Raw genomic sequence first — 24,960 nt, 5'->3', positions numbered from 1 at the left:
AATTAATAATCATACTTTTTGAAAAAAGAGGTGAGGAGACAGAAGCTACTTGTTTTTTCCCTAGGCTCCTGTGCTTAGACCAAGGAAGGCCGTCTCTGTAGCTCCCTTGCATGGCCAATCTGTGTTTCATGGACTCAGGGTCCTTGCTGACTGAGCCTCTTGTTGGTTGTATCATAGGCTATTCTTTCAGTCATTCAGTCATTGGTTGTGGGATATGGAGAACATTCCCAGTACATTCCAAGGGAGCACTTGACACAGACCCTACCCTCAGGAAAATTTGTTGTAGGATATCCATCCGTCTAAATGAGCTGCACTGTCACTAGAACTTTTCTGCAATGATGGAAATGTTCTCCGTCTGTGTTCTTCAATATGACAGCCATTAGCTGCTTCAAAGGTGACTGGGGAAATGAATTTTTAATTTTGTTTAATTAATTGAAATTTAAATAGCCTCATGTAGCTGATGGCTACTGTGTTGCATAGTAAAGCTCTAAATTATCATCTACCCATCCTTGCATTTTAATGTGAACGCATCTTTAGGGGGGGCACACTTCAGGCCATGTGGTATGGAGCAGAGAATGCCGGACTAAGATTGGCTTTCTAGACTCATCGTGTGACCTTGAGCGCCTTCCCCTCACTGGATCTCAGTTTCCCTTCCTATAAATGAAGGACTAGCAGCTTGTAAGGGCTTTCTAGCTCTGACATTCCACTTGTTCTGCTTGGTTCTGGCCCCTGATGGGTGCTCTAGGAAGGGGCATGTTTTGTCACAGCCCAGTGCTCTGAGAAGGAAGGTTGTTGTCTCTGTTAAACCCACTGGCAGGGGCTGTTTGCAGAGCCACTGGGCATGTTTAGGAGTTCTTTTCTGGATGAGGGTCGTGGGAGAGGGAGCTGAGAGTAAGTGATGCTTTACTCTGGGAGGCTGGTGAAGATGTGGAGGGTGGAGGCCCTGGCCCTGTTCCTGGGATGGTGACCCGTCTCTTTATGCATTCTAGAGGTTGCGAGGATACATTCAGTTGTCAGAAGAGAAAGGGGTTGGAAGAGGTGGCAGGACTCTACTGGGGCTGGCATTTCATGGAGAACTGAGACTGTCTCCCAGGTTTCACTCATCTGCTTGTCCTAGTGGGTATGCTGAGACAATTGCACATGTAGGAATTCAAGGATGTGCCTTTGGTTACTTTTACACAGTCCCCACCCCACATGGGGAACCATGTTCCCTGTGTTCCCCAAATGGGAATGGGCACATAGCCACACAATTACCCAGCATCTAGTCCCTGAAGACTAGTGCCTGCCTCGAGTTCAGGTTTACAGTCAGCACAGTTATGTCCTCACCCCTGAGACACTAGAGCACAGCAGGTAGATGGGAAGAGCCAGGCTTTCTCTGATCATGGTTGCCAAACAGGGGGCTACCTCTTTCCTGAGGTTGGTGGTAATGGTGGCAGTGGTGGGAGGGCCGTAGCTAGAACCTAAAAGCACAGGCATGCTTCAAGACCAGAAAGGCATAAAATCTATAATTGCTTCCACAAAAGTTTACAATGCAAGCATGATAACTAATAGTTTGCTTTTGTATAGGGCTTTCCAGTTTGGCAACTGCTTTACCTTAAATTTATTTAATTCTTACTGAGGTAGTATTGAAATATCCACTTGAGGAAATTGAAGGCAGAGAGGGTGAGGAACCTCCTCAAAGTTGCGAAGTTTTTTTGGTTTGGTTTTGGGGTTTTTTTTTGTTTTTTGTTTTTTTTTGAGGAAGTGGGGCACACCATGCGGCATGTGGGATCTTAGTTCCCCGACCGGGGATCAAACCTGTGCTCCCTGCATTGGGAGTACGGGGTCTTAACCACTGGACTGCCAGGGAAGTCCCCAAAGTTGCTAAGTTGATATGAGTTGAACCCTGATTATCCAACTCCAAGTCTGTTGTTCTTTCTGCCACCCCTTGGGGCCTCGGAGCTCTGTGAGTGGCACAGTCAAGAAGTGCTGGGAGAGGACATGTCATAAAGAGGTCCTCATCATGTAGCAGATGAAGATGCCAACAGACATCTAGCAAGAATAGAAAGCACAATAAGACGTCAGGCTGCGGGTGATGGATTCATTCTCACCAGCGAGCTGTTGGAGGGAAGCTGCTGGCTGCCTTCCCCCAAGCCTGTGGGTCCTTACCTTTTATCTGTGATCCTACCATGGGACGGGGCAGGAACCTTAGTCCAACTCTAGGGGAGTGGCAGTGTGACACGAGTTGGGAGAACTCCCAGTGAGGAGGCTGCCTGCTTTCCTCTTCTGTGGTATTTCTGCTGACTGAAAAGCATGGGGCCACTTCTGGGCATTAGAGATCTCATAACTCTCATGCCTATTCTGGGAAGGCTTCCTGGAGGAAGGGGGACTGACAGCACAGGTCAGACCCTTTCTAGGGCCCTGCTTCTTTTTAGGGGGATTAAGCCCAAAGAGCTAGTTACAGAACATGCAAATAAATTAAAAGAGAGACCTAGATGAAGAGCATGGAGATTAAGAGATCAACGAGGCAGAGGATTGTAAAATCCAGACAAGAGGAAGTAGAGGTGGTTTATTACAAATTTGAATTTTGGATGGTTCTTCATATGGTCTTCACATAATTATACAGCTTTAAAATTTTAATACATATTCATTGAAGAAATTTTAAAAACTATAGAACAGTATAAAGAAGAAAATAAAATATCTTAATAATCCCCACAACCCAGAAATATATTATATCCATATTTGGGATCATACCAAATTGATATTTCTGAAGGTTCAAAAAAAAAAACCAGTTGAGCCTCAGCAATTTCATAAGATTCAGCCTAATGTTTGTATAGTACATGTATCATTAGTATCCTATTTTTTACTTTATATATTGTGAGCATTCTTCCATGAAATTATAAATTACTCAAAAATAAAAATTTTAATGGCCGATTGGTGTTTCATTTAGAGCTATTGCAAGTTTATCTAACTAATCCCCTTCTGTTGGACATTTAGGCTGTTTGCAGTTTGGGACCACAATAAAAAGTGCTGCTTGAAACCCCTTCTCCTCAAATATTTGCCGTCATTTTTCCTTAGTTCCTTAGATGGACATCCAGAAGGGGAACTGAATTACTAGGTCATTGATTATGTATATTATTATTCATGATTCATATTACCAAATTGCCCTCTGGAAAGGTTGCTGTCATTTTAAGTGCACTGGCAGGGATGTGGGCAGAGAGGGCTAGCCCTGAACTCTTGCCAGCATTGAGGATTGTTGCCTTTTCAAAATCTTTGCAAATGTAAAGGATTTTAAAACATCTCATTATTTAGTTTGAACTTCCTTGATTACTAATTAGGTTGACTACTTTTTCTTGTTTATTGCCATTTCTTCTTTTTTTTGAAATGTATTTTTATATTCTTTGCCTGTTTTTCAGATAGGGAGTAGTATTAATCCTTTGTCAGATTTGTTGTAAATATGTTTCCAGATTGTCATTTACATTCTAAATTTTGCTTATACTCTAATGTATAGTTTAAAAATTTCTGTAGACAAAATAATAAATATTTTCCTTTCTTATTTCTTCAGTGTTTTCATGTCTAGCTCTTTCTCATTCAGGGATCAGTTAAATACTCACCCATATTTTTTCTTACAGTGTTTTTTTTTGTATGCCATTTTTAAGATTTGGTTTTCTACTCTAAAATTTATTTTGGTGTATAGTGTGAAGCTATGAAGATTAACTTGATTTTTCTTTTCCAACTAGTCTATTTTTCCAGTGCCGTTTATTGAATAATTCATCTTTTCCCCATTTATTTAGATTCTTCCCTTATCATATATTAGGTTCTTAAATATGTCAGATCTATATTAGGTCTGTTAATCAGGCTCCATTCATTTATGTGTTAATTCTTGTGTCTGTGCCACCTTTAATAATTGGACTTTAAAATATATATTTTTTAATATCTAGTAGGGCAAACCCAACCCATTATTCATCTTTTTTCCAAAACATGTTTAATTATTTTTATCCATGTATCCCTCCAAATGAAAGTCTAGTTGAAAATCCCTTTGGCACATAATAGGTACTTAGAGATTCATTCAACTGATATAATATTTAGCTTTTTAATCCAAAACCATGTTGATTTTATTTGAATTTTATTTTACTTGAATCTTCTTTAATGTCTTGCCTTCCTGAGATAAACCCTATTTACATATATGGAAAATCTTTAAATGGCATTTAATGAAAAATTAAATTTCTTTTTATAGCTTATTTGGACTTCATTTCTTTTAGTCGTAAGACAACTTTATCTGTGATGAATGGTAGCCACTTTTATTTGCCATTGAATTACATCATAGAGTGAACAGCTGCATAACACAGTTATCCTAAACTTTAACTAAGTTTGCAGATAGTGTCATAACCACAACCTAATTATTAAATGTTTTAAGTGCATGAATATTATATAAGTATCCTCTATATGAAAGATTAATATACAAAGAAGGGAATTTGCTCTATCTCAATTATTTCAAGAACAAGTAAGAAAAATTGGACAGTGAAAAACATTAGATAAACGTTAACAACATTAGTCATAATCCCATTTTCCAAAGATAATCGCTGTCTACTGTATGTATATGGTTTTTGTACACACACACACCAGTGTATGTACAATGGGGATAAAGTTGTACATGCTATTTTATAATCTGGCTTTCTCACTTAACAATATACCATGACATTTCCCATGGCATTAATTATTCTTGTACAGTGTCATGTTCAATGGCTGCATAGAGCGGATAGACCATGGTTAATTTTACCAATCCCCTGTGGTTGAACATTTAGGTTTCCTGTGAGTTTTCAATAGTATGAAGCCATAATGAATGTCATTACTCCCTACTTTAACATTATGCTAGTCCTTAGCATCTAAGCTGTGTTCTGAGTACATGTGCATATTCTTCCATGGAAAAGGCAGCCTCACGGCTCCCTGGTTGTGGCAAGGTCTCCTCTTCTTCAAGGAGCTGGAAAAGAGCAAAGAGGACCAGGTTTCCCAGCCTCCTAGAGGTATTCTGCTCATTACTGGAGAAAATTGTAAGTATTGGAGAATTAATGAGAAAAGACTTTCAGAGAGCCTGGAGCCATTTATTCTATGTAGCAAGTGGATTAAGGGTCCGATTCACCGGGGTTTGTATTCGCCACACCTCCGGCCTCCACACCTAGCTCTGTGACCTCTCTAGCCTTTTCTCCACTCTCAATGGCCTGACAGCTCAAGGCCAACCAAGGAAAAGACCCACAGGGCATGGACTCCCCTCAGGCCTCTTGTTTCTCCCTGCAAGCTGCTGGGGCTCCTCATGGGGCTCTGAAGATTCTGCCCACAGGTAGATGTTAGGGCTACCTCATCTCAGATGGTGGCCTTGCTGTTGGGATGCGTTTTCAGTAGGGGTCCTTCTCAGAAATGCCATCGGGACCAGTACACCTTTGCCTGGAACCCAGAGCAGTGGGGAGAGGAGCTGGGGAAGATGGGATGAGGCTGGCCAGCTACAATCTTCAGCACATAGAGATTAGTATGGGAGGGGTGCCGGGGACCATAGCGCTCTGGACACAGGAGGAGGGGCAAGCACTCAACCAGCAGCTGCTCTCCTGCTGGAGACAGAGGTTTTCTTTTGCATCTGGAGAACCTGGCTATGGGAGCAGGAGTGGTTAGAGTACTCGTCAAACAGCCCAGATTGGGTAGGGGAGAGAAAGAAACAATGAAAATTCAGAGTAACTGCAAGAGGAGTGTGAGCAACATGGCTTACAGGTATGTAGTGGGAAGGTGGAGAGGCAGTTATTAGCTGCCATTTTCTGAATTTACTCCATTCACTTACTCGTTCACTCATTCATTTATTTATTCACATAATCAACACTTTTATTGAGCACCTACTATGTATTAGGCCCCATGCTGGGGCTGCCAAGATAAACAAGAAAGAGGGAAGGAGTGTTATGTTGACATAGCGTCAGCTATGTGTCTGGTACCTTCAAATAGATTTTCTCCTTTAATCATCACTATAGCCTGTGAAGTAGGTATTTTTACCTCTGATGAGGAAACAGACTCAGAGAGGTTAAGTAAACTGTCCAAGGGCACACAGTTAATAAGTGCTGGAGCTGGGAGTCAGACTTAGGTCTGTCTGAATCCAGAGCCTGTGTTTTGCTCAGGGCTGTGAGCTGCCTCTTGGGATGTTCCTGCCCTGGGAAAGCTCACCATTTGGTGCAAGATGGCTTGATGAGAGAATAGTGGCCAGGCTAGCTCTGCTGTGGCTGCCTGACTAGGAACACCTGAGAGCCTGCTTCTCATTCTGCCATGATCCAGCTCCAAGGGATCTTGTTAAATAAGTTTGCAGACCCCCTCTGCTGGCTCTAATCTTGACCATAACCCCTCATGGTCTAGGAGGGATCTTGGGTCAAGTTGTCATCACTCTGCTAGCTGGGGTTAGAGGCCAGAGAAATCTTCAGTTAAGAAGGCTCCCAGGAAAGGCACTGCCTAGGTATTTATAAAACTCATTTCAGGGACTTCCCTGGCAGTCCAGTGGTTAAGACTCTGTGCTTCCATTGCAGGGGGCACGGGTGTGATCCCTGGTTGGGGAACTAATATCCCGCGTGCTGCACAGCGTGGCCAAAAACAAATGAACAAAAACGCAAAAAACTCATTTTGTGTTTAACCTCACTCCTTCTGGCCCTCTGTAACGAGAGAAAACCACCTCTGAAGCTTATCCTTAGAGCATAGGATCTGGTGCATAGCCTTTACCTCCCACCATCTGCCTCAGATTCCTCTTATCCAAGCTAAGGAATCTAAGTCATTTCTCTTCTCTAGTTGCTTTCTCTTCCAGCCCAACCACCCTATTGGGTCTCAGCTAAACCATGAGTGTTAGTGGACCATGAGTGAGGCAGATGATGGGTGATAGGATTTAGTGGTTAGAACTCAAAGCAGACTGTAGGGTCTCATTTTGACTTTGCTTTAGACCAGTGGTTCTCTACCATTTAGGGAGCTATTGACCCTTTTGAAAATCTCATGAAAACTGGAATTACACAATTTTCTTCTCAGAAAAATGGGCACATATGGGTTTATATGCAATAACTTGAATGCAGTTTCATGAGGTTCAAGGCCTTCCCCACCGCACACATTTTTGAGGGAAGGCTAGAAAGCCTGTTTCGGTTTACCAAGTGCTCCTGGAATGTGTGGCTTAGTATGTCCTCTGGTGAGCAGAGTTGAAGGTTACCTAGGCAACCCTTTGCAGACAACCCCTCCCCCTGCCCCAGCTCCTTGTTTTCCATATTCTGGAGAATTCTAGCTTCATGAGATATTCGGATTACCTTGGTTTCCTATTTAACACTTGACATGGTTTGCCTCTTTCTAAAGAAGTGTCAGGCATCATGAGTCAGACTCTTCCTGATCCTGGTCATTTCCTAGCTTAAGCTGGCTCCTCATTCTGCTAGGTCTGTAAGGGAAGCTTTGTTGCTTATCTCTGGCAAACACTAACTCATCTCTCTGTTACTGTGGAGAGGGTCTGGGTTGTAGGGGGAAGCCATCATGTCTTAGCTACTCTTCTCTGTTCCCGAAACCTACCAGAGAAACCTCAGGACTCACTACTGTCCTGTCCAGTCCAGGACCTTGCTGAGATTCCCATAACCCAATGCCTCTTCTCTAGCTACTGCTCCTTCACTTTTCAGACACTTTCTTAGACCTTGAGTTTTATTAGCCCTTTGGGATTTTCTGAATATTTGTCCCTTGTATGTGTTGGGTTGGGTTGGCCAGAAAGTTCGTTCGGTTAGTGAATATGTTGTTCAATAAAGTTCTTCGTGAAAATGAAAAATGTGTCTTTCATTTTTACTTAAAAACTGAATGAACTTTTTGGCCAACCCAATACTTCTATCATTGTGTTTCTTACCTGATATTAAAATTACATGTTGATGTGTCTGATTCTCCCTCTAAATTAAAAGTCCCTTAAGGTCAGGAACTCTACATTTTTTATCATTATACCCATAGTGACTGGGACTTTACTTGGTACATATAGATGCTCAATTAATATTTATTGAACTGAATTGGGTAGTGTTTAGATACCCAAGGTAATAACTTAAGGAGAGATTTAAAAATTCCCTAAAACTCTAGGAATCTTTCCATGGCCAACCCATCTATGTCAGTTTATCCAGAAACCTAAACATAGTATTGGAGGACATAAGGAGTTCATGCTGTCTCATTTCCATGGAAGGCGTGTGTGTGTGTGTGTGTGATGTGATGTGATGTGCACAGACCTTTCTTTCTTGGTTACAGCAATTATTTGAAAACAATACCAGAACAAGTCTCTTTTTTTTTTTAACTTTGTGTTTTTATTTATTTATTTATTTATTTACGTCTGTGTTGGGTCTTCGTTTCTGTGCGAGGGCTTTCTCTAGTTGCGGCAAGTGGGGGCCACTCTTCATCGCGGTGCGCGGGCCTCTCATTATCGCGGCCTCTTTTGTTTTGGAGCACAGACTCCAGACGCGCAGGCTCAGTAATTGTGGCTCACGGGCCTAATTGCTCCGTGGCATGTGGGATCTTCCCAGACCAGGGCCCGAACCCGTGTCCCCTGCATTGGCAGGCAGATTCTCAACCACTGCACCACCAGGGAAGCCCCAGAACAAGTCTTTTAATTCTCTCCAGTAATCTCTCCATGTCTGTGTCCCTCAATACTTTTTTGTATTTATCTCTCTGATATGTCTTAACGTCTCTTTTATCTCTCTTTCGCGTTTGGTTCACATATCCTAAGACAGGCTGGACAGCAGTGACTCTGAGTAGCAACTACACAACTAGCTCAGGACCAAGGACAGCAGCACGCACGTCCTTGAAGTGGGAGAAGGGGCTTTAGTTTGCTAAAGTTTGTTCAATAATATGAGCTTTGTGTGTGGCCCTTCTCACCTGTCAGGCTGCACTTGCAATTCTGCAAACCTGGTTATTACTTTGGCCCTAGTTGTTCTATGTCTGCGGTGGACCTGTGTCCAATCTGTCCCTCTGGCATTGCTTCCACTGACGGGCATGGTAGTGAGACCAGGGCAGGAATGGCACAGCTGTGGAATCAGAAAGCCAGGAGGTGGGAACAGGGAGAAACTCTGGGCTGGGATGAGAGAGACTGCTCCAGGAGCTGCCCATGAGGATCTCCTGCTCTGAGCTCTGCAGTCAGCCATTGCTGCTTTACTGTGACCCACACCTGAATTTCAGGCCATGGGGGTGGGTGGGGGGAGAGGAAAGAGGCCTTGGGGATGTGCTGGGCCATTTCATGTTTGGATGCCTGCCTGAGTGCCTTCCATAATGACAGAGGCCAAAGCTGGCTTTTCATATCAACAATTTCATTTTTAACTGAAGTCGTAATGTCCTGATTAAATCAAAATTAAAATTAAAACGCTATTGATGTGCACACTGGGGAAGAGGGAAAGAGACTGAGAGTGAGGGTCCCAAGGAGTGAAACTTTTAAATGTCTGAACTTCCACAGGACACACCTCCTGCCTCTGAGTACCTCTGTAACTCTCTCTAAACATATTACAAAAGCAAATATACTGCTAATGTTCAACAGCTGATTTATATTCAGCACTGACTGATTCATCACTGGCAAATGTTCTGTATTACTTTGAGGACCCATCCAAGAGTAATGCTCAGTGTAAGAAAAAAGACAATAAATCTACCACCCTCACCACCGTCTGTGAGGCATGAGCACTTTAAATAACCTATCAGTTAGCAAAGACTCTGTTAAAAGAAAAAAAAAAAGATGAGCAGGTATAGTCACTTCGGAAGTGGCCATTTTCTTGTGTCCAGAGGACACTGAGTGATGGCAACTTTTCTGGGAAGGGAGGGAGAGTGAGTGAATCTGTGTATTGCAGCTGAGGTCTCAGCTCAAGCTAATATTAAAGCTTGTGAAGAATAAACAAATGGTTTGCTCATTAGCTGGGCTTAGAGAGGTGTTACCCACATGTTTAAAGTGCTAATTATTAGTGATCTTTAATGGAGCTAATTTAGCAGTGGTAAGTGTTACACATTTCTGCTCTTCAGAAGTAGCCCATTAGCCAGGCCTTTATATCTAATATTGACTTTAGGAAGTTAATATTGAAACAGGCCACAATTAAGAGTTCACGTGAAGCCTGAGAGAGAGAAAGATGGAGGTGGGGTAAAAAAAGGCACAGAGAGGGACCAGGAGAGGAAGAGACACAGCTGCTATTAATCACCTTTTGTGTGGAAGGCACTGTGGATGAATAAGATTCGGTTCCTGGGCTGCTCATTCAGCACCACCTGTGTGCCAGTCCCTGCCCTCAAGAGCTTAGAGTCTAGAGAGGGATCCAGATGCAGGAGTGGAGATGGCATGGCAGTGAGGTGCCTGCCATGTGATGCACAGAGAAGGGAAGCCAGGCCAGCCTGGGGTCGGGAAGGAGTTAGGGAAGGCACCCTGGAGAAGCGACACAGCTCACTATGGAGTAGGGCAGAAAGTGCTCATTGTGGGGGGTGACGTTCAAGTGCATGTCAGAGTTCAGAGAAGGTAGACGTTGTGTCCCCATTGTGTAAAGACGGCTCAATCTGGCCATCAGCACAAGTCCCTGGCTACTGTCTCACACTGCATAAGGCCTCGTCAGTTTGTTTGGAAAAGCTTAGGACTTAGCAGTTGCTGAAAGAGGAGCCTTTGTGTTTGTTTTCCTTCTCCCCTTTTGCGCTGAAATCAGGTGAGCTGAGGTTCGTGAATGTCCTTCTCTCAGAAGTCCCATGGCCTGGTGCCGGGGTCGGGGAGAGCCTACCACACCATCGCTGCTCTGTGGCTGCTGCTCAAGGGGAAGGAGGGTGCTGCCAGCTGGTCTGACATTTGCAGGTGTCAGTGGGGTGATAGATCCCCAGCTGGGGAGAGGCAGTGGATCCCCACACTGTGTGGTGCGTCTATTGCTGACACTAAGCTGCCCAGTCTCTTTCTCGGCCAGATGTATTCCTTCCGCTGAGCTCTGCACATGCTTCCTGCCTCAGTGGCAGGTGTTTTAAGGAGAGCTCCAAGGCACATATTTATAGTTCCCGGAGGAGTTTCCCACAGGATGTTGCCTCAATAGCTCGTTAGCGTGTCTGTAAAGAGGAGACAAGCCAATCACCTCCATCTGTGTGCGTGTGTGTGTGTGTGTGTGTGTGTGTGTGTGTGTCTTTCTCTCCAGCTCTTTGTCTCTCACTCTTTCCCCTCTCATTCTTGCCACCTCTCTCTCCTCTTGGGTTAATATAGGAAAGGGGGAAGGAGAGAAGGGACAGTGAGGGGAATAAAGATCATTGCCACTTTGCACCGATAGGTTCCCTCTCAGCCCAGCTGCACTGACAGCATCTTCTCCCAGGGGCTTTGCCCGTCTAGTCCCTACAGAGAAGGGGCCATGTCCTCAAGTCTCTTCCCTTTATGAATAGTTCCACATTGCATCTTCAGGGTCTTCCACAAACTCTCAGCCTGCTTACTGGCCTGGCAGGCTCCCAGGAGGTACCTAGCAGACAAGCATTCCTCCTGCTTCTCTTAGAACCTAGGGAGAAGATATAAAGAGGCCAAATTCCAGTGCCCCCTGCCCCCCAGCCCACCACCCACCACCTCAGCAGGGGCTGTGTGTCCCATTCTCCCCGTCTCCTTCAAGATAGAACAGAATGTGTCATGGAGGTTGGAGTCAGCGCCTGCTGGGTCCAGCTCTGTTCTGGAACCACAGCCTTCCTTTGGGACCAGCCAGATTCCACCAGCTCTGGCCCTTGCTGCGGCACAGTCCAGCTCTCTGAGCTCCTGCAGGCGCTTGTGGACACATCTTTGCCAGGGCCTTCTCGGGAGCCCACCCTACTGAGATTGTTCAAGTTCAGAATGAGATCACGGAGCCCACCCACCTCCCGCATGCCCTCCTCTCCGTGGCTGCATAACCCTGCTTTTCTGTTCAGCCTGTTCTCTGTCTCTAGCACACAGCTTGCTTGCCCCTTCCTCTCTGCCTTGGCACATACTGCTTCCCACCAGAGCACTGTTCCATGGCCCTTCCTTTATTCAAAACCTAGTTCAAAGATCACCTCTTGGGGGAGCCACCCTGATGAACTGCCTCCAACTCACCACTCTTACTCTCTGTCTTCTTAGGACCTGTGCGTGCTCAGTTTCAGTGCAGTGTTTCTTTATCCTCTTTTGCTTGACAGGCACTGCGCTAGGTGTTGGGGTAGAACACCGAGGAAGACAGGGTCCCCACCCTTGGAGTGTCAGGATCGGTTAATGGGGAACAGAATGAAAACGTAGAAATGCCTTTCAGGAGTGACAGAGTACAAGGTACAGTCAGGGACAGCTCAACTTGATGGGGAGGTCAGGGAAACTGCCCAGAGGAAGTGATGGATTAGAGAAGGATTTAAGAGGTAGAATCAACAGAGCCAAGTGACTGGATCGGTATTTGCAATATAGGAGTGGAGGCGGGGTGGAGTCTAGGATATGCCTCCCAGGTTTCTGTTTGGGTAACTCAGTGGTTGAGGGCACCAGGAATCAGGGTAGAGGGGGTGCAGGACAGCCGTATTGGAGGCAGGATGGGAGGGTCTTTACCAGAATCTCAGACTCTTAAGCTTTGTTGTTGTTTTTTCTTTTTAAGGGAACTGTATTATTTTTATTTATTTATTTTTGGCTGTGTTGGGTCTTCACTGCTGCGCGGGCTTTCTCTAGTTGCGGAGAGCGAGGGCTACTCTTCGTTGCGGTGCGCGGGCTTCTCATTGCGGTGGCTTCTCTTGCTGCGGAGCACGGGCTCTAGGCGCACGGGCTTCAGTAGTTGTGGCTCGCAGGCTCTAGAGCACAGGCTCAGTAGTTGTGGCACGTGGGCTCTAGAGTGCAGGCTCAGTAGTTGTGGCGCACGGGTTTAGTTGCTCCACGGCATGTGGGATCTTCCCGGACCAGGGCTCGAACCCGTGTCCCTGCATTGGCAGGCGGATTCTTAACCACTGTGCCACCAGGGAAGCCCCTAAGTTGTTTTTTTATAGAGTGTCTGGTAGCTTCCTGGTGTCAGGGGAAATGGGCATTAGGTATTTTATTAGGCAGGAAACTCTCAAGAGGGCAAAAATTGGGTCTCCCCTCCAAAGGAGCAAATTGCCTGAGGTAAGCACTGCGTTCTCCTTAGATGTGGAGCTCCCTAGGGTGGGGGCACCTCTCCTTCCTCTGTTTCTCATCCAGTGTTGCCCAGTGTTCAAGGCTTTGCACCTGTGGGTGGGAGTGCAGGTGCGATGAACAGGCATAAGCCGCCCGGCTGCTCTCTCCTCCAGGGCCATCTCAGAGATGACATCTTGGCCTGTAAATATGATCAGTGACAGTGTTTATGGTACTGAGAGCAGTTAGAGAAGGCGGAGGGCTCTGAGGGTTGGGGTAGCGAGGAAGATCTGTTGTGAAATTAAAATATTTGATTCATGAGAGAGTGGTTTTAAGCTACCAAAATTCTGAGCAGTTTGGACAAGTGTTATTCATAAATATTCCTACTGCCAAAAAACAAGACATGGTCCAGTCTCAATGCCCTGGAGGGGGATAGCCCTCCTGGATAGCCTTTTTATTCCAGAGCTGGATTTGAGTTCTGGGTCACAGAGTAATGGGTGAATCTCTGGAATCCTGGGCAGGGGGGAGGGGTCATGGGCAGCAGCAGTAGGTCAGATTCTAGAGGTTCTGCTTAGACTGGGCTAAAGGATGCTTTTGTCTATCTCTGCCTCTGAAGCAACTCTGGAATAGAAAGACATACTTTAGAGTATATCACTTCCCTAAACATAATGCACATTCATCACCTGGGTTTCTTGTTAAAATACAAGCTCTGATCTTGTAGGTCTGGGGTGGGGCCTGGGATTCTGCATTTCTAGCAAGATGGTAGATGATGCTTGTTACTTTAAGTAGGAAGGATTTAAGACTCACCATTAGGAAGCCTTTCCTTTGGGCTCCCTGGCATTCTGTACACTTGATGTCTTATCTCTGATAATACCTCATTGTCCTGTCTGCATACCTATCTACCTCTGCCTGGAAGACCCCTGGAGAGCAGTGTCCATTTCTTATTTGTCAAAGTATCACCACAGCCTAACATAAGGCCTAGCACATAATAGGTGTTCAATAGAGAATTGATAAAAGAATGACCCTGGGAATAGGAAACTGTCCAAATAATGCCAAAACCAAGGTTCTGCCTAATGAGCTCTTGGAATTCTCAGCTATAAGCCAGATCTCTTTTGTACAGCAGATCAGTCAGTGTTTCAGTGCCACTGTGATCAAGGCTCCCATGCTGGACACCACAGGGATGGCGTGGAAAGAGGAGGCAGAGACCTGAGCATTGGGAAATTTGCTGTCTCAGTGGCAAAACAGGGTTAGGGCCCATTTGATGCAACATTAGCATACTTACACAATAATTTCTAACTAAGTGCAAATTAAGGGGGTGTGACTGAGAACCAAAAGGAAACAAAGAGCAATCCATGGGTACCTTGGCAGCTTGCACCTCCAAATGCTCAACACTTACTTGTTTCTTCACTTGTTGAAATCATGATTGCATCCTAAAGGAGGTTAGCATAGACAAGGCACCCAGCTGCCCTGGGAGACTCACTGTCATCCCAGAGCCACAAAACCACAGACAGGGCCTGTGACCCAAGGGCTGGTCCTGCTCTTGCCACGTGGGGCCACACAGAGGCTGGGAGCCAGAGGGAGGATCATCGGCATCTTCCAGCAACGGAGCAGTGACTAGGAAAATGTGAAGAGGAACAGGCAGCAGCAATGTGAGCATAACCCATTTGGAGTGAGGAGGAGGTAAGAGTGGGGCTTGGAGAAGACCCATGCTGGAGATCCTGGGGAGATGGCGGTGGTAATTTTTACTTCCCTAATAGACGCAGAGCATTTCAACTTTGCTAATTAACAGAACAGCAGGCTTGTAAATCTGACAGCAGCAGGACACGAATGGGGTGGGATTAACACTGAACGGGGGAAGTGTGCCTTTGTCCTTAAGATAAAGCACAGCATTCATGTTGGGCCAGGCCCATGAGGGAACCCTCTGGTTCTTTCTTTTCCTGCAGTAACCCCAAGGGCACAGGGACCTTTATTTCTTCTCAGGCTTTCTTTAGAGGTAGCAAGGGGCCTAGAGTTTATAGTCTAATAGTGCTATCAAATGTACCTTGTATCAGAGAGAGTAATTGCAGTTCATGTCTTCCTCCTTCAAGGTGTGTATGCCCCCGGAAGTTCTCCCATCACTAGTCTCGCATTTTGGTAACTTGGGCTGTCCGCAAAATGGGGTGACGTGCCCTGAACATTCCAATCCCTAAACTGATTCCTGGGAAAGAATGGGCTGGGAGGCCAGGGAAGAGTTGTTGTTTTTTTTTTTTATAAACATCTTTATTGGAGTATAATTGCTTTACAATGGTGTGTTAGTTTCTGCTTTATAACAAAGTGAATCAGTTATACATATACATATGTTCCCATATCTCTTCCCTCTTGCGTCTCCCTCCCTCCCACCCTCCCTATCCCACCCCTCTAGGTGGTCACAAAGCACCCAGCTGATCTCCCTGTGCTATGTGGCTGCTTCCCACTAGTTATCTATTTTACATTTGGTAGTGTATATATGTCCATGCCACTCTCTGACCTTGTCACATCTTACCCCTCCCCCTCCCCATATCCTCAAGTCCATTCTCTAGTAGGTCTGTGTCTTTATTCCCGTCTTGCCACTAGGTTCTTCATGACCTTTTTTTTTTTTTTCCTTAGATTCCATATATATGTGTTCGCGTACTGTATTTGCTTTTCTCTTTCTGACTTACTTCACTCTGTATGACAGACTCTAACTCCATCCACCTCACTACAAATACCTCCATTTCATTTCTTTTTATGGCTGAGTAATATTCCATTGTATATATGTGCCACATCTTCTTTATCCATTCATCCAATGATGGACATTTAGGTTGCTTCCATGTCCTGGCTATTGTAAACAGAGCTGCAATGAACATTTTGGTACATGACTCTTTTTGAATTATGGTTTTCTCAGGGTATATGCCCAGTACTGGGATTTCTGGGTCGTATGGTAGTTCTATTTTTAGTTTTTTAAGGAACCTCCATACTGTTCTCCATAGTGGCTGTATCAATTTACATTCCCACCAACAGTGCAAGAGGGTTCCCTTTTCTCCACACCCTCTCCAGCATTTATCGTTTCTAGACTTTTTGATGATGGCCATTCTGACCGGTGTGAGATGATATCTCATTGTAGTTTTGATTTGCATTTCTCTAATGATTAATGATGTTGAGCATTCTTTCATGTGTTTGTTGGCAATCTGTATATCTTCTTTGGAGAAATGTCTATTTAGGTCTTCTGCCCATTTTTGGATTGGGTTGTTTGTTTTTTTGATATTGAGCTGCATGAGCTGCTTGTAAATCTTGGAGATTAATCCTTTGTCAGTTGCTTCATTTGCAAATATTTTCTCCCATTCTGATGGTTGTCTTTTGGTCTTGTTTATGGTTTCCTTTGCTGTGCAAAAGCTTTTAAGTTTCATTAGGTCCCATTTGTTTATTTTTGTTTTTATTTCCATTTCTCTAGGAGGTGGGTCCAAAAGGATCTTGCTGTGATTTATGTTATAGAGTGTTCTGCCTATGTTTTCCTCTAAGAGTTTGATAGTGTCTGGCCTTCCATTTAGATCTTTAATCCATTTTGAGTTTATTTTTGTGTATGGTGTTAGGGAGTGTTCTAATTTCATACTTTTACATGTACCTGTCCAGTTTTCACAGCACCACTTATTGAAGAGGCTGTCTTTTCTCCACTGTATATGCTTGCCTCCTTTATCAAAGATAAGGTGACCATATGTACGTGGTTTTATTTCTGGGCTTTCTATCCTGTTCCATTGATCTATGTTTCTGTTTTTGTGCCAGTACCAAACTGTCTTGATTACTGTAGCTTTGTAGTATAGTCTGAAGTCAGGGAGCCTAATTCCTCCAGCTCCGTTTTTCTTTCTCAAGATTGCTTTGGCTATTCGGGGTCTTTTGTGTTTCCATACAAATTGTGAAATTTTTTGTTCTAGTTCTGTGAAAAATGCCAGTGGTAGTTTGATAGGGATTGCATTGAATCTGTAGATTGCTTTGGGTAGTAGAGTCATTTTCACAATGTTGATTCTTCCAATCCAAGAACATGGTATATCTCTCCATCTATTTATATCATCTTTAATTTCTTTCATCAGTGTCTTATAATTTTCTGCATACAGGTCTTTTGTCTCCTTAGGTAGGTTTATTCCTAGATATTTTATTCTTTTTGTTGCAGTGGTAAACAGGAGTGTTTTCTTAATTTCACTTTCAGATTTTTCATCATTAGTGTATAGGAATGCCAGAGATTTCTGTGCATTAATTTTGTATCCTGCTACTTTACCAAATTCATTGATTAGTTCTAGTAGTTTTCTGGTAGCATCTTTAGGATTCTCTATGTATAGTATCATGTCATCTGCAAACAGTGACAGCTTTACTTCTTCCTTTCCGATTTGGATTCCTTTTATTTCTTTTTCTTCTCTGGTTGCTGTGGCTAACACTTCCAAAACTATGTTGAATAATAGTGGAGAGAGTGGGCAACCTTGTCTTGTTCCTGATCTTAGTGGAAATGGTTTCAGTTTTTCACCATTGAGGACAATGTTGGCTGTGGGTTTGTCATATATGGCCTTTATTATGTTGAGGAAAGTTCCCTCTATGCCTACTTTCTGCAGGGCTTTTATCATAAATGGGTGTTGAATTTTGTCGAAAGCTTTCTCTGCATCTATTGAGATGATCATATGGTTTTTCTTCTTCAATTTGTTAATATGATGTACAACGTTGATTGATTTGCATATATTGAAGAGGAAGAGTTGTTTTATCTTCCCAAATTGCACTGAATCTTGCCAGGGAATTGGTTCCCAATACTTTCTTTCAAAGCATATTGATCTGATAACCTGAAGATCTTAAAGGCTAATAAATATGAAGAGAAGGTTTAAAAAGTCTCAGAATACTAGAGCTGAGTGGTACTCTGGAGATCATCTACTCAGATCACCAGCACTTGGTGTGACAGATGAGGCCACTGACCTTGTGCAGGTCACTTTAGGAAGGGTTAACATTTCATTCACGTATTTATTCTTTCATCAAATATTTATTGAATATTTACTATGAGTCTGCCCAGACATGTACCTGGGAGTGAAAACACGTTGCTATTTCATTGGTCCTGTTTGAGTTAGCGTTCAGTGAAGTTCCCCTTTCTTATAGATTCTGACAGCTGGTTTCACAAGGATGGTGGGGGAATTGACACATAGAATCTTTAGCCAGTGCAAATAGGTTTTCTATGCAAGGTCACCAACTTCTGAGCTGCTGGGCTAATTAGTTTACCTCTACTTGGCTTTACATAATACATACATTATTGAAAAGTTACTTGTAATTCAATTTTTTGTCAAATGAGAAACTAATTCAAACCACTAAGGCAACTTTTGTTTGAAGAAACCCTGGAGCAAATCCTTTTATAATGTGAAAAATTTTGTTGTTGCTGTTGGAAATGATTATCCCCTATTTAAGGATTTTGTAAATCTGGACACTTTAGGTTTTCTTATGGTGGGCACACAACCTGGGAGATAGCTCAGTTGTGGTCTGAACGGGATGAGGGAAGACTCTGGCCTGAGAAGAGGAAGCCCCGCTGGGAATCTTAGACCAGCCCAACCCAAGATAGTGACATATACTTGGGCCAATAATTGCAAGCTGCCTGGACAAGCTGCTCCCCTTCTCTCAGGTCTTGGAGTCTGGAGGGGAGAACGGAGAGGTGGGGCATGATGAGTGGGGTATGCAGGATGAAATTCCAAATTCCCTCTCTCTCTCTCCACAGGTGGGAGTGGGGAGAGGGCAGGATGAGGAACCTTTTGCTTCTTTTAGAGCAAATTTCAAACTCTTCCTTAATATCTGGGGACTGTGTGGAAATAGAGCCGTCTTGTGTACTTTAACATGGTAGGGGAAGCGAGGAAGAACAGTGGAAAAAAACAGGACAGGAGTTTAGGAGAGAAGAGGATTATGTGGATTCTTATTATACAGTAAAATCTCATTACTTTCGGTCTTGCTATTTTCGAACTTGTAAATAATCTAGACGAAGACAGGACTGAAGTTTAACTTTTCTTATTAAAATTTTTTCTCTAGAAATTAATAGTGTATGTAGTGATGTAAAGGAGAGTGTTTTAAAACTGATGTATAGAAAGACACAGTCCACATATGAAAATAAACTATTTTCATACAGAAGCATCATTCTACTCAAGCAATTCATATATTAAAGATGATCCTTATCTAGTTGGTAAAGCTTGATAGGACGCTTCCTTGCCCAGGAAGCTGAAACTTCTTATTGCATCATGGTGAAAATTTACCTATGTATCTGTTTGTAATTTCTACAATAATTTATATGGATCCTAATTAGTTTCTACTAGTGAGGTTTAATTGCTTTCCTGTGTTGGAAGATAAAGTCAGAGCATAAAGATCTGTAGAAATAAGAAAGTACAAAACCATGCTTATAGTTAGAACTTCCTTTTTTATGGTGTTATTTTTTTTCCTCTATTGCCCACGGTCTTCTCAAAGTGAGCCTTGCAGCTGGTTAATTCAGCATCAGCTACTCTGGGCCAGCTTGTAAAGAGAAGCAACTAATGAAAAAAAGCCTCACTGTCTTCATTTAGTGAAAAATGAAAAAGAAGAAATAGGTGAAAGGGTCAGAGACCCTTTGGAAATTTGTTTGGGGTTAGGGTATGACCTCTGACCGTGGAAACTGGCGTTCTGGGGATACTTCTCTTCTCCTCTTTGGTTGAGTGTGCAACTGTCTCATTTCCCTTCCCTAGGCCAGTGATCTTAGTCCCAGGTTGTTGCCAGAATTCCTAACAATTTTGGATCTTTGAAATAGTCAATGTTTAGGGATTGAGACACCCTGAGTGGGACCATCCTGTCCAGCACATTTCTCCCCTCTGTAAATTGTCAGGTTGGGACCACAAGAGAGTAAGCCAAGTGGAGAAAGGCACTAGAAGGGGTGTCTGTGGTCTCTGGTTCTCTCTCACTGAGCTGACACAGGGCCGCCACTCTTCTGGGGTCCCTCTGTGCCATGTCCCTAGAGGCGGTACACAGCAGAGATTCCATCACAGCCTGCAGGGCTCTTAGTGTGGGCTGGCTCTCCCTGAGAGTCTTTGTGGGGTACTCAGGGTAAATGATAGGGGTGCAGTGGGCTGGCCTGGAGTTTTTGTGAGCGTGTGTAAGCTGAGTCCTCCCTTCCCACGCATCGCACACGGGGCTGGGTTGTCCTTTGCCTCCAGAGGCTGCTGTTTCTCGAGGCACATTGTTATTTTCCATTCTGTGTGAGTCCCAGGCCTCTGCCCCCAACCCTCTAACAGGAGCTCAACTGGACTCCTGAAAGGACTTTCCAACTGAGAAGCGAGATTTAGGCAGAGAAAGAGTTGCTGAAGAAGGGAAGGTGTTTCCTTCCCACGGGATTGACATTGCTCACCAGCTGTCCATTGTGGACTGAGGACGGTGTTACTGAAAGGGCGGGAGAAGAGGTGGGGAGGGGTTTTGCACTCAACTTTGCTTGTCACTTGGGGATTTTCACTTTTCCCATCTGTAAAATGAAGACTAACAGTTGCTGTGCCACATAGAGGAAAGGCAAAAAGAATTTTTTAGGGCATTGTGGTCCATCTTGATGTTAATTAACCTGTTCAGCAGATATTTACTGAGTGTCTACTGTGTATCAGCCACTGTGCTAGCACTAGAAGTACAAAAATGATTTCTAAAAAGCCCCCATCTTCAAGTTCACAGCAACAGGGCTGTAGTTGTTGCCTCCAGGGCTTGGAGCTTTGTGTGTGTTTTGGGGGGTGACTTGGACGGGTCTCTCCTTGAAAAGGACCTGGAGGGCCATACCCTTGGTCACCCCTATGGCCCGGCATCATGTGGAAGTGTCCTTTCTGTTGTGGAGCCTCTCCTGCTCTTGGGCCGGACTGTGGGGCCTGAGCAAGGCATTACTTTCTGGCTCATGATGGGGTTGGGAAACTAAGGGTGGAACTGAGGGGTTCAGCCATTTGGCCTCTTTCACCCTTATTCTTTCTGTTTTGTTCTCTGACAGGGTCTTTTCGGAATGATGGTTTGAAAGCTTCTGATGTCCTTCCCATCCTAAAGGAAAAAGTGGCCTTCGTGTCTGGTGAGTGTCTATGGAAGCTTCCTTTATAGTGGACCTAGAGAAGGGGTGTGTGTGTGTGTGTGTGTGTGTGTGTGTGTGTGTGCGTGCACGCGCGCGTGTGTGCGCAGGCACTCACTTCTCTGTGTGCTAGTGAGAGAGGAGTGGTGGTGGAAGCGATGCTCAGAGAAGCTGCTTCCTCTCTCCAGAGGCAGGCAGAAAGGGAAGGGAACTCTCTGGTCCCCGCTGGGTGTCCTGGAGGATGTTCACAACAAAGGGTGAGTACCCTCCCCCCACCATGCACCCACACACATCCACCTCATCCCACCCCACCCTCCCAGGCTTGTCAGGGCCACAGGAGCTGCTGAGGCCCCTCTGAGAGATGCTCCAGCTGGAGGGGTCTGTCCCTTTCACACATTCCCACAGGTTTTATTTGGGTTCATCTCTGGATGAACAGGTGGACAGGGGATTTAAATTTTTTCTTGCTCCTTCTTATCTCTCCTTCCAGCAAAGGGAACTCAAGTGAGTAGTTGTATCTATTTATTTATTTTTCTGAATAGTACTCATTTCCTACTTCTCTCTCCAACCCATCTTATGCACCGGGTCCCTTTAATGTCTAATTCAGGGGTTATCAAACTGTAGCCTGTGTTTTGCTGCAGGCCAGCCACCTGTTTTTGTAAGTAAAGTTTTACTGGAACATAGCCATGTGCATTCACTTAGTAGTGTATTAATTAGCTTCCTATTGCTGCTATAACAAGTTGCCACAAAGCTTGGCGGCTTACAGCAACAGAAATGTATTCTCTCACAGTTACGGAGGCCAGAAGTCCAAAATCAGTTTATTGGGCTGAAGTCAAAGTTTCAGCAGGCTGTAATGCTTCAGGAGGCTCTAGGGGAGAATTTGTTTCTTGCCCCCTTCCAGCTTCTGGGGGCTGCCAGCATCCCTTGGCTGGTGGCCACATCACTTCCACCTCTGCCTCCATGGTGGTATTGCCTTCTGCTCTTCTGTCTGTGTCAAATCTCCCAATGCCTCACGGTAAGGATACTTGTGACTGCACTTAGGGCCTACTCAGATATTCCAGGATAATCTTCCCATCATAGGAGCCCTATCTGCAAAAGCTCTTTTTCCAAATAAGGTGACATTTACAGGTTCCAGGGGTTAGGATTTGATATGTTTGGGGGTCATTATTCAGCTTTTTACAAGTATTGTCAATGGCTGCTTTGTTACTGTAACAGCAGAGTTGAGTAGTAGTAGTTCTAGCAGAGACCAGATGGCCACAAGCCTAAAATGTTTACCATGTGGCCCTTTAAGAAAAAGTTTGGTGACCCCTAATGTAATTGAAGCCAAACTATAAGGTGCACCAACATCACTCTGGGTGCCAGTTCTAGGGCATTAATATAGGCCTCCTGGATCAGAATCTCTGGCAGGGGCTGGGGGAATGGCAGTGTGAGAATAGCGAAGGATCATATTTTAAGAAATACACACAGGTGCTTAATACACCTTCGTGGATTGAGCCTTTGTTTCTGGATGATTCTGGTCATCTACAAGGAGTGGCGATTCAATCACGGTGAAAGAGCCAGCACAGTCCCACAGTGCAGGGGTTCACCCCTGCTGGTGGGTGATAGCCAAAATGGAGAGAAGGGAGAGAGAGGAAGGGGATTTGAGGAAGGAGAAACCAAGTAGCAGGTGTCTCCCACCTGACCAGAGGGAAGAGGTGAGAGGGCAGAGTATGTGATGGTAGTATGTAAGCCTTTGAAAGGTACAAAGTGCATTCCATATTAGTAGTAGTAGTAGTAGTAGTAGTAGTAGTAGTGGTAATAATAATATAGTGTTTTGCTATTGTTTTTGCTGTTAGAGAGAGTGGCTGGGAAGCTGCCTTTCCTTTCCCCATTTAGTGTTAGTTGCTGGCATATCTTATTAGGTGGTAAGCCCCTGTCACTGAAGACGGTGAAGCTCAGGCTGATCCCTTGGCAGGATCACGTGGCAGCGACTTCAGTATGGGTAGAGGTGGAAGACAACCTCCAAAGCCTTTGTAGTCTTGGATCTGGGTGCTTGCTGAGCGTGTGGGAAGACCTTGTGTAGAGGTCCTGGGGCTGCTGGGCAGCACCAGGCCTCTGACTTCTGCTGTTGCCCATCATCTGGGTTCCCAGGACATGGCCCACAGCTCTGTAGGGAGCCAGAGCAGATCTTTTCCTTTTATTCTTTAATGCCTCGAGCCTATTTAACCTATTTAACCCGGTGTCCTCCCTCCCCCTGGGTGTCCTGCTAATTCTCCCATTCTCTATGCCTGATGCTTCCTCTATCTTCAGTGCATTCCCTGCACCTTCTGCCAGTTTGAGCCTTTCCTCTCCGTCCCAAGTCAGTTCCCACTTTGCCTCCTCCAGGAAGCCTTCCTGGCTTCTTTTTTTTTTACACATCTTTATTGGAGTATAATTGCTTTACAATGGTGTGTTAGTTTCTGCCTTATAACAAAGTGAATCAACTATACATACACATATATCCCCATATCTCCTCCCTCTTGCATCTCCCTCCCATCCTCCCTATCCCACCCCTCTAGGTGGTCACAAAGCACCGAGCTGATCTCCCTGTGCCATGTGGCTGCTTCCCACTAGCTATCTGTTTTACATTTGGGAGTGTATATATGTCCATGCCACTCTATCACTTCATCCCAGCTTACCGTTCCCCCTCCCCGTGTCCTCAAGTCCATTCTCTACATCTGCATCTTTATTCCTGTCCTGCCCCTAGTTTCTTCAGAATCTTTTTTTTTTTTTTTTTTAGATTCCATATATATGTGTTAGCATACGGTATCTGTTTTTCTCTTTCTGACTTACTTCACTCTGTATGACAGACTCTAGGTCCATCCACCTCACTACAAATAACTCAATTTCAGCCTTCCTGGCTTTAATGCATACCCTCTGAGCACCATTCTGTTCCACATCAGTTCAGGGCATATGAGTGCAGACAGGGTACATTCTGACATGGGAACCCTTGCTTGATTGTTCGTGGTTTATTTTTTCCCATGTGAATTCCATCAGAGCCCTGGGGCAGGGCCCAGCCAGCCCTAGAAAAGAGCTTCCCAAGTGTAGGGAGTTGTCCTAATGGAGTACAGAGCAGCAATGTGCCAGGAAGGCAGTTAGTTAGGCATGAGGCCAGTAGCTGCTTCCCAGAGTAGGACCAAGGGGGCCGGGGGTTGCAGCTCATGCCCATGTGTTGATGTGGGCCAGGCAGCCCGGGGTAAGTCTTTTTTTTTTTTTTTTTAATTGAAGTATAGTTGATTTACAATGTCTTGTTAATTTCTGCTGTACAGCAAAGTGACTCAGTTATATATATATATTCTTTTTCATATTCTTTTCTGTTATGGTTTATCACAGGATATTGAATATAGTTCCCTGTGCTATACAGTAGGACCTTGTTGTTTATCCATCCTATATATAATAGTTTACATCTGCTAATCCCAAACTCCCAATCCATCCCTCCCTTACCCCCCCTCCCCCTTGGCAACCACAAGTCTGTTCTCTATGTGGGGTAAGTCTTATTCATCTGCACGTGGTGCCGGGAGCTTCGGGGCTTAGGGAACGTTGTCCTTTTGTGCCTGGGAAGGACGCTGAGGGTGCCAGGGGGATGACTGGCTGCATCTAAAAAAAAGCCGCAAAACAAAAAACAAACCAAAAAAGGCCCTTGTATCCTAAGCTTTTAGAAGACAGAACACAAAAATAAAACAAAATAAAGAAACCCAGAATTAAGTAATGCAGTGTAGTCGTTACATGTCTTTCTGAGCAGAAGCACTACAGGAAGTGCTGAGCAGAGAAACAAAGTGCTGGTTGAGCTCCCTCCCCTGCTGGTGCCCAGCACGGCCAGGGGAAGGGGAAGTTGCGCTGCCATGGG

The 24,960-nt window shown here is 44.6% G+C and overlaps 1 protein-coding gene across 13 annotated transcripts in view; it reads left to right on the top strand.

The window, feature by feature from the left end:
• The window catches only part of KALRN (kalirin RhoGEF kinase), a 655,749-nt gene that overhangs the window by 165,149 nt on the left and 465,640 nt on the right, over positions 1–24,960 (top strand). For all 13 annotated transcript variants that reach the window (XM_059920949.1, XM_059920948.1, XM_059920941.1 and 10 more), the window contains exon 2: positions 21,027–21,101. In XM_059920949.1, coding sequence (XP_059776932.1) covers positions 21,027–21,101 — 75 coding nt within the window. The remainder of the gene's footprint in view (positions 1–21,026; positions 21,102–24,960) is intronic.

Source organism: Balaenoptera ricei, chromosome 4, assembly GCF_028023285.1.
Source record: "Balaenoptera ricei isolate mBalRic1 chromosome 4, mBalRic1.hap2, whole genome shotgun sequence".
Taxonomy (NCBI): Eukaryota; Metazoa; Chordata; class Mammalia; order Artiodactyla; family Balaenopteridae; genus Balaenoptera; species Balaenoptera ricei.
This window is presented reverse-complemented; position numbering and strand designations above follow the sequence as displayed.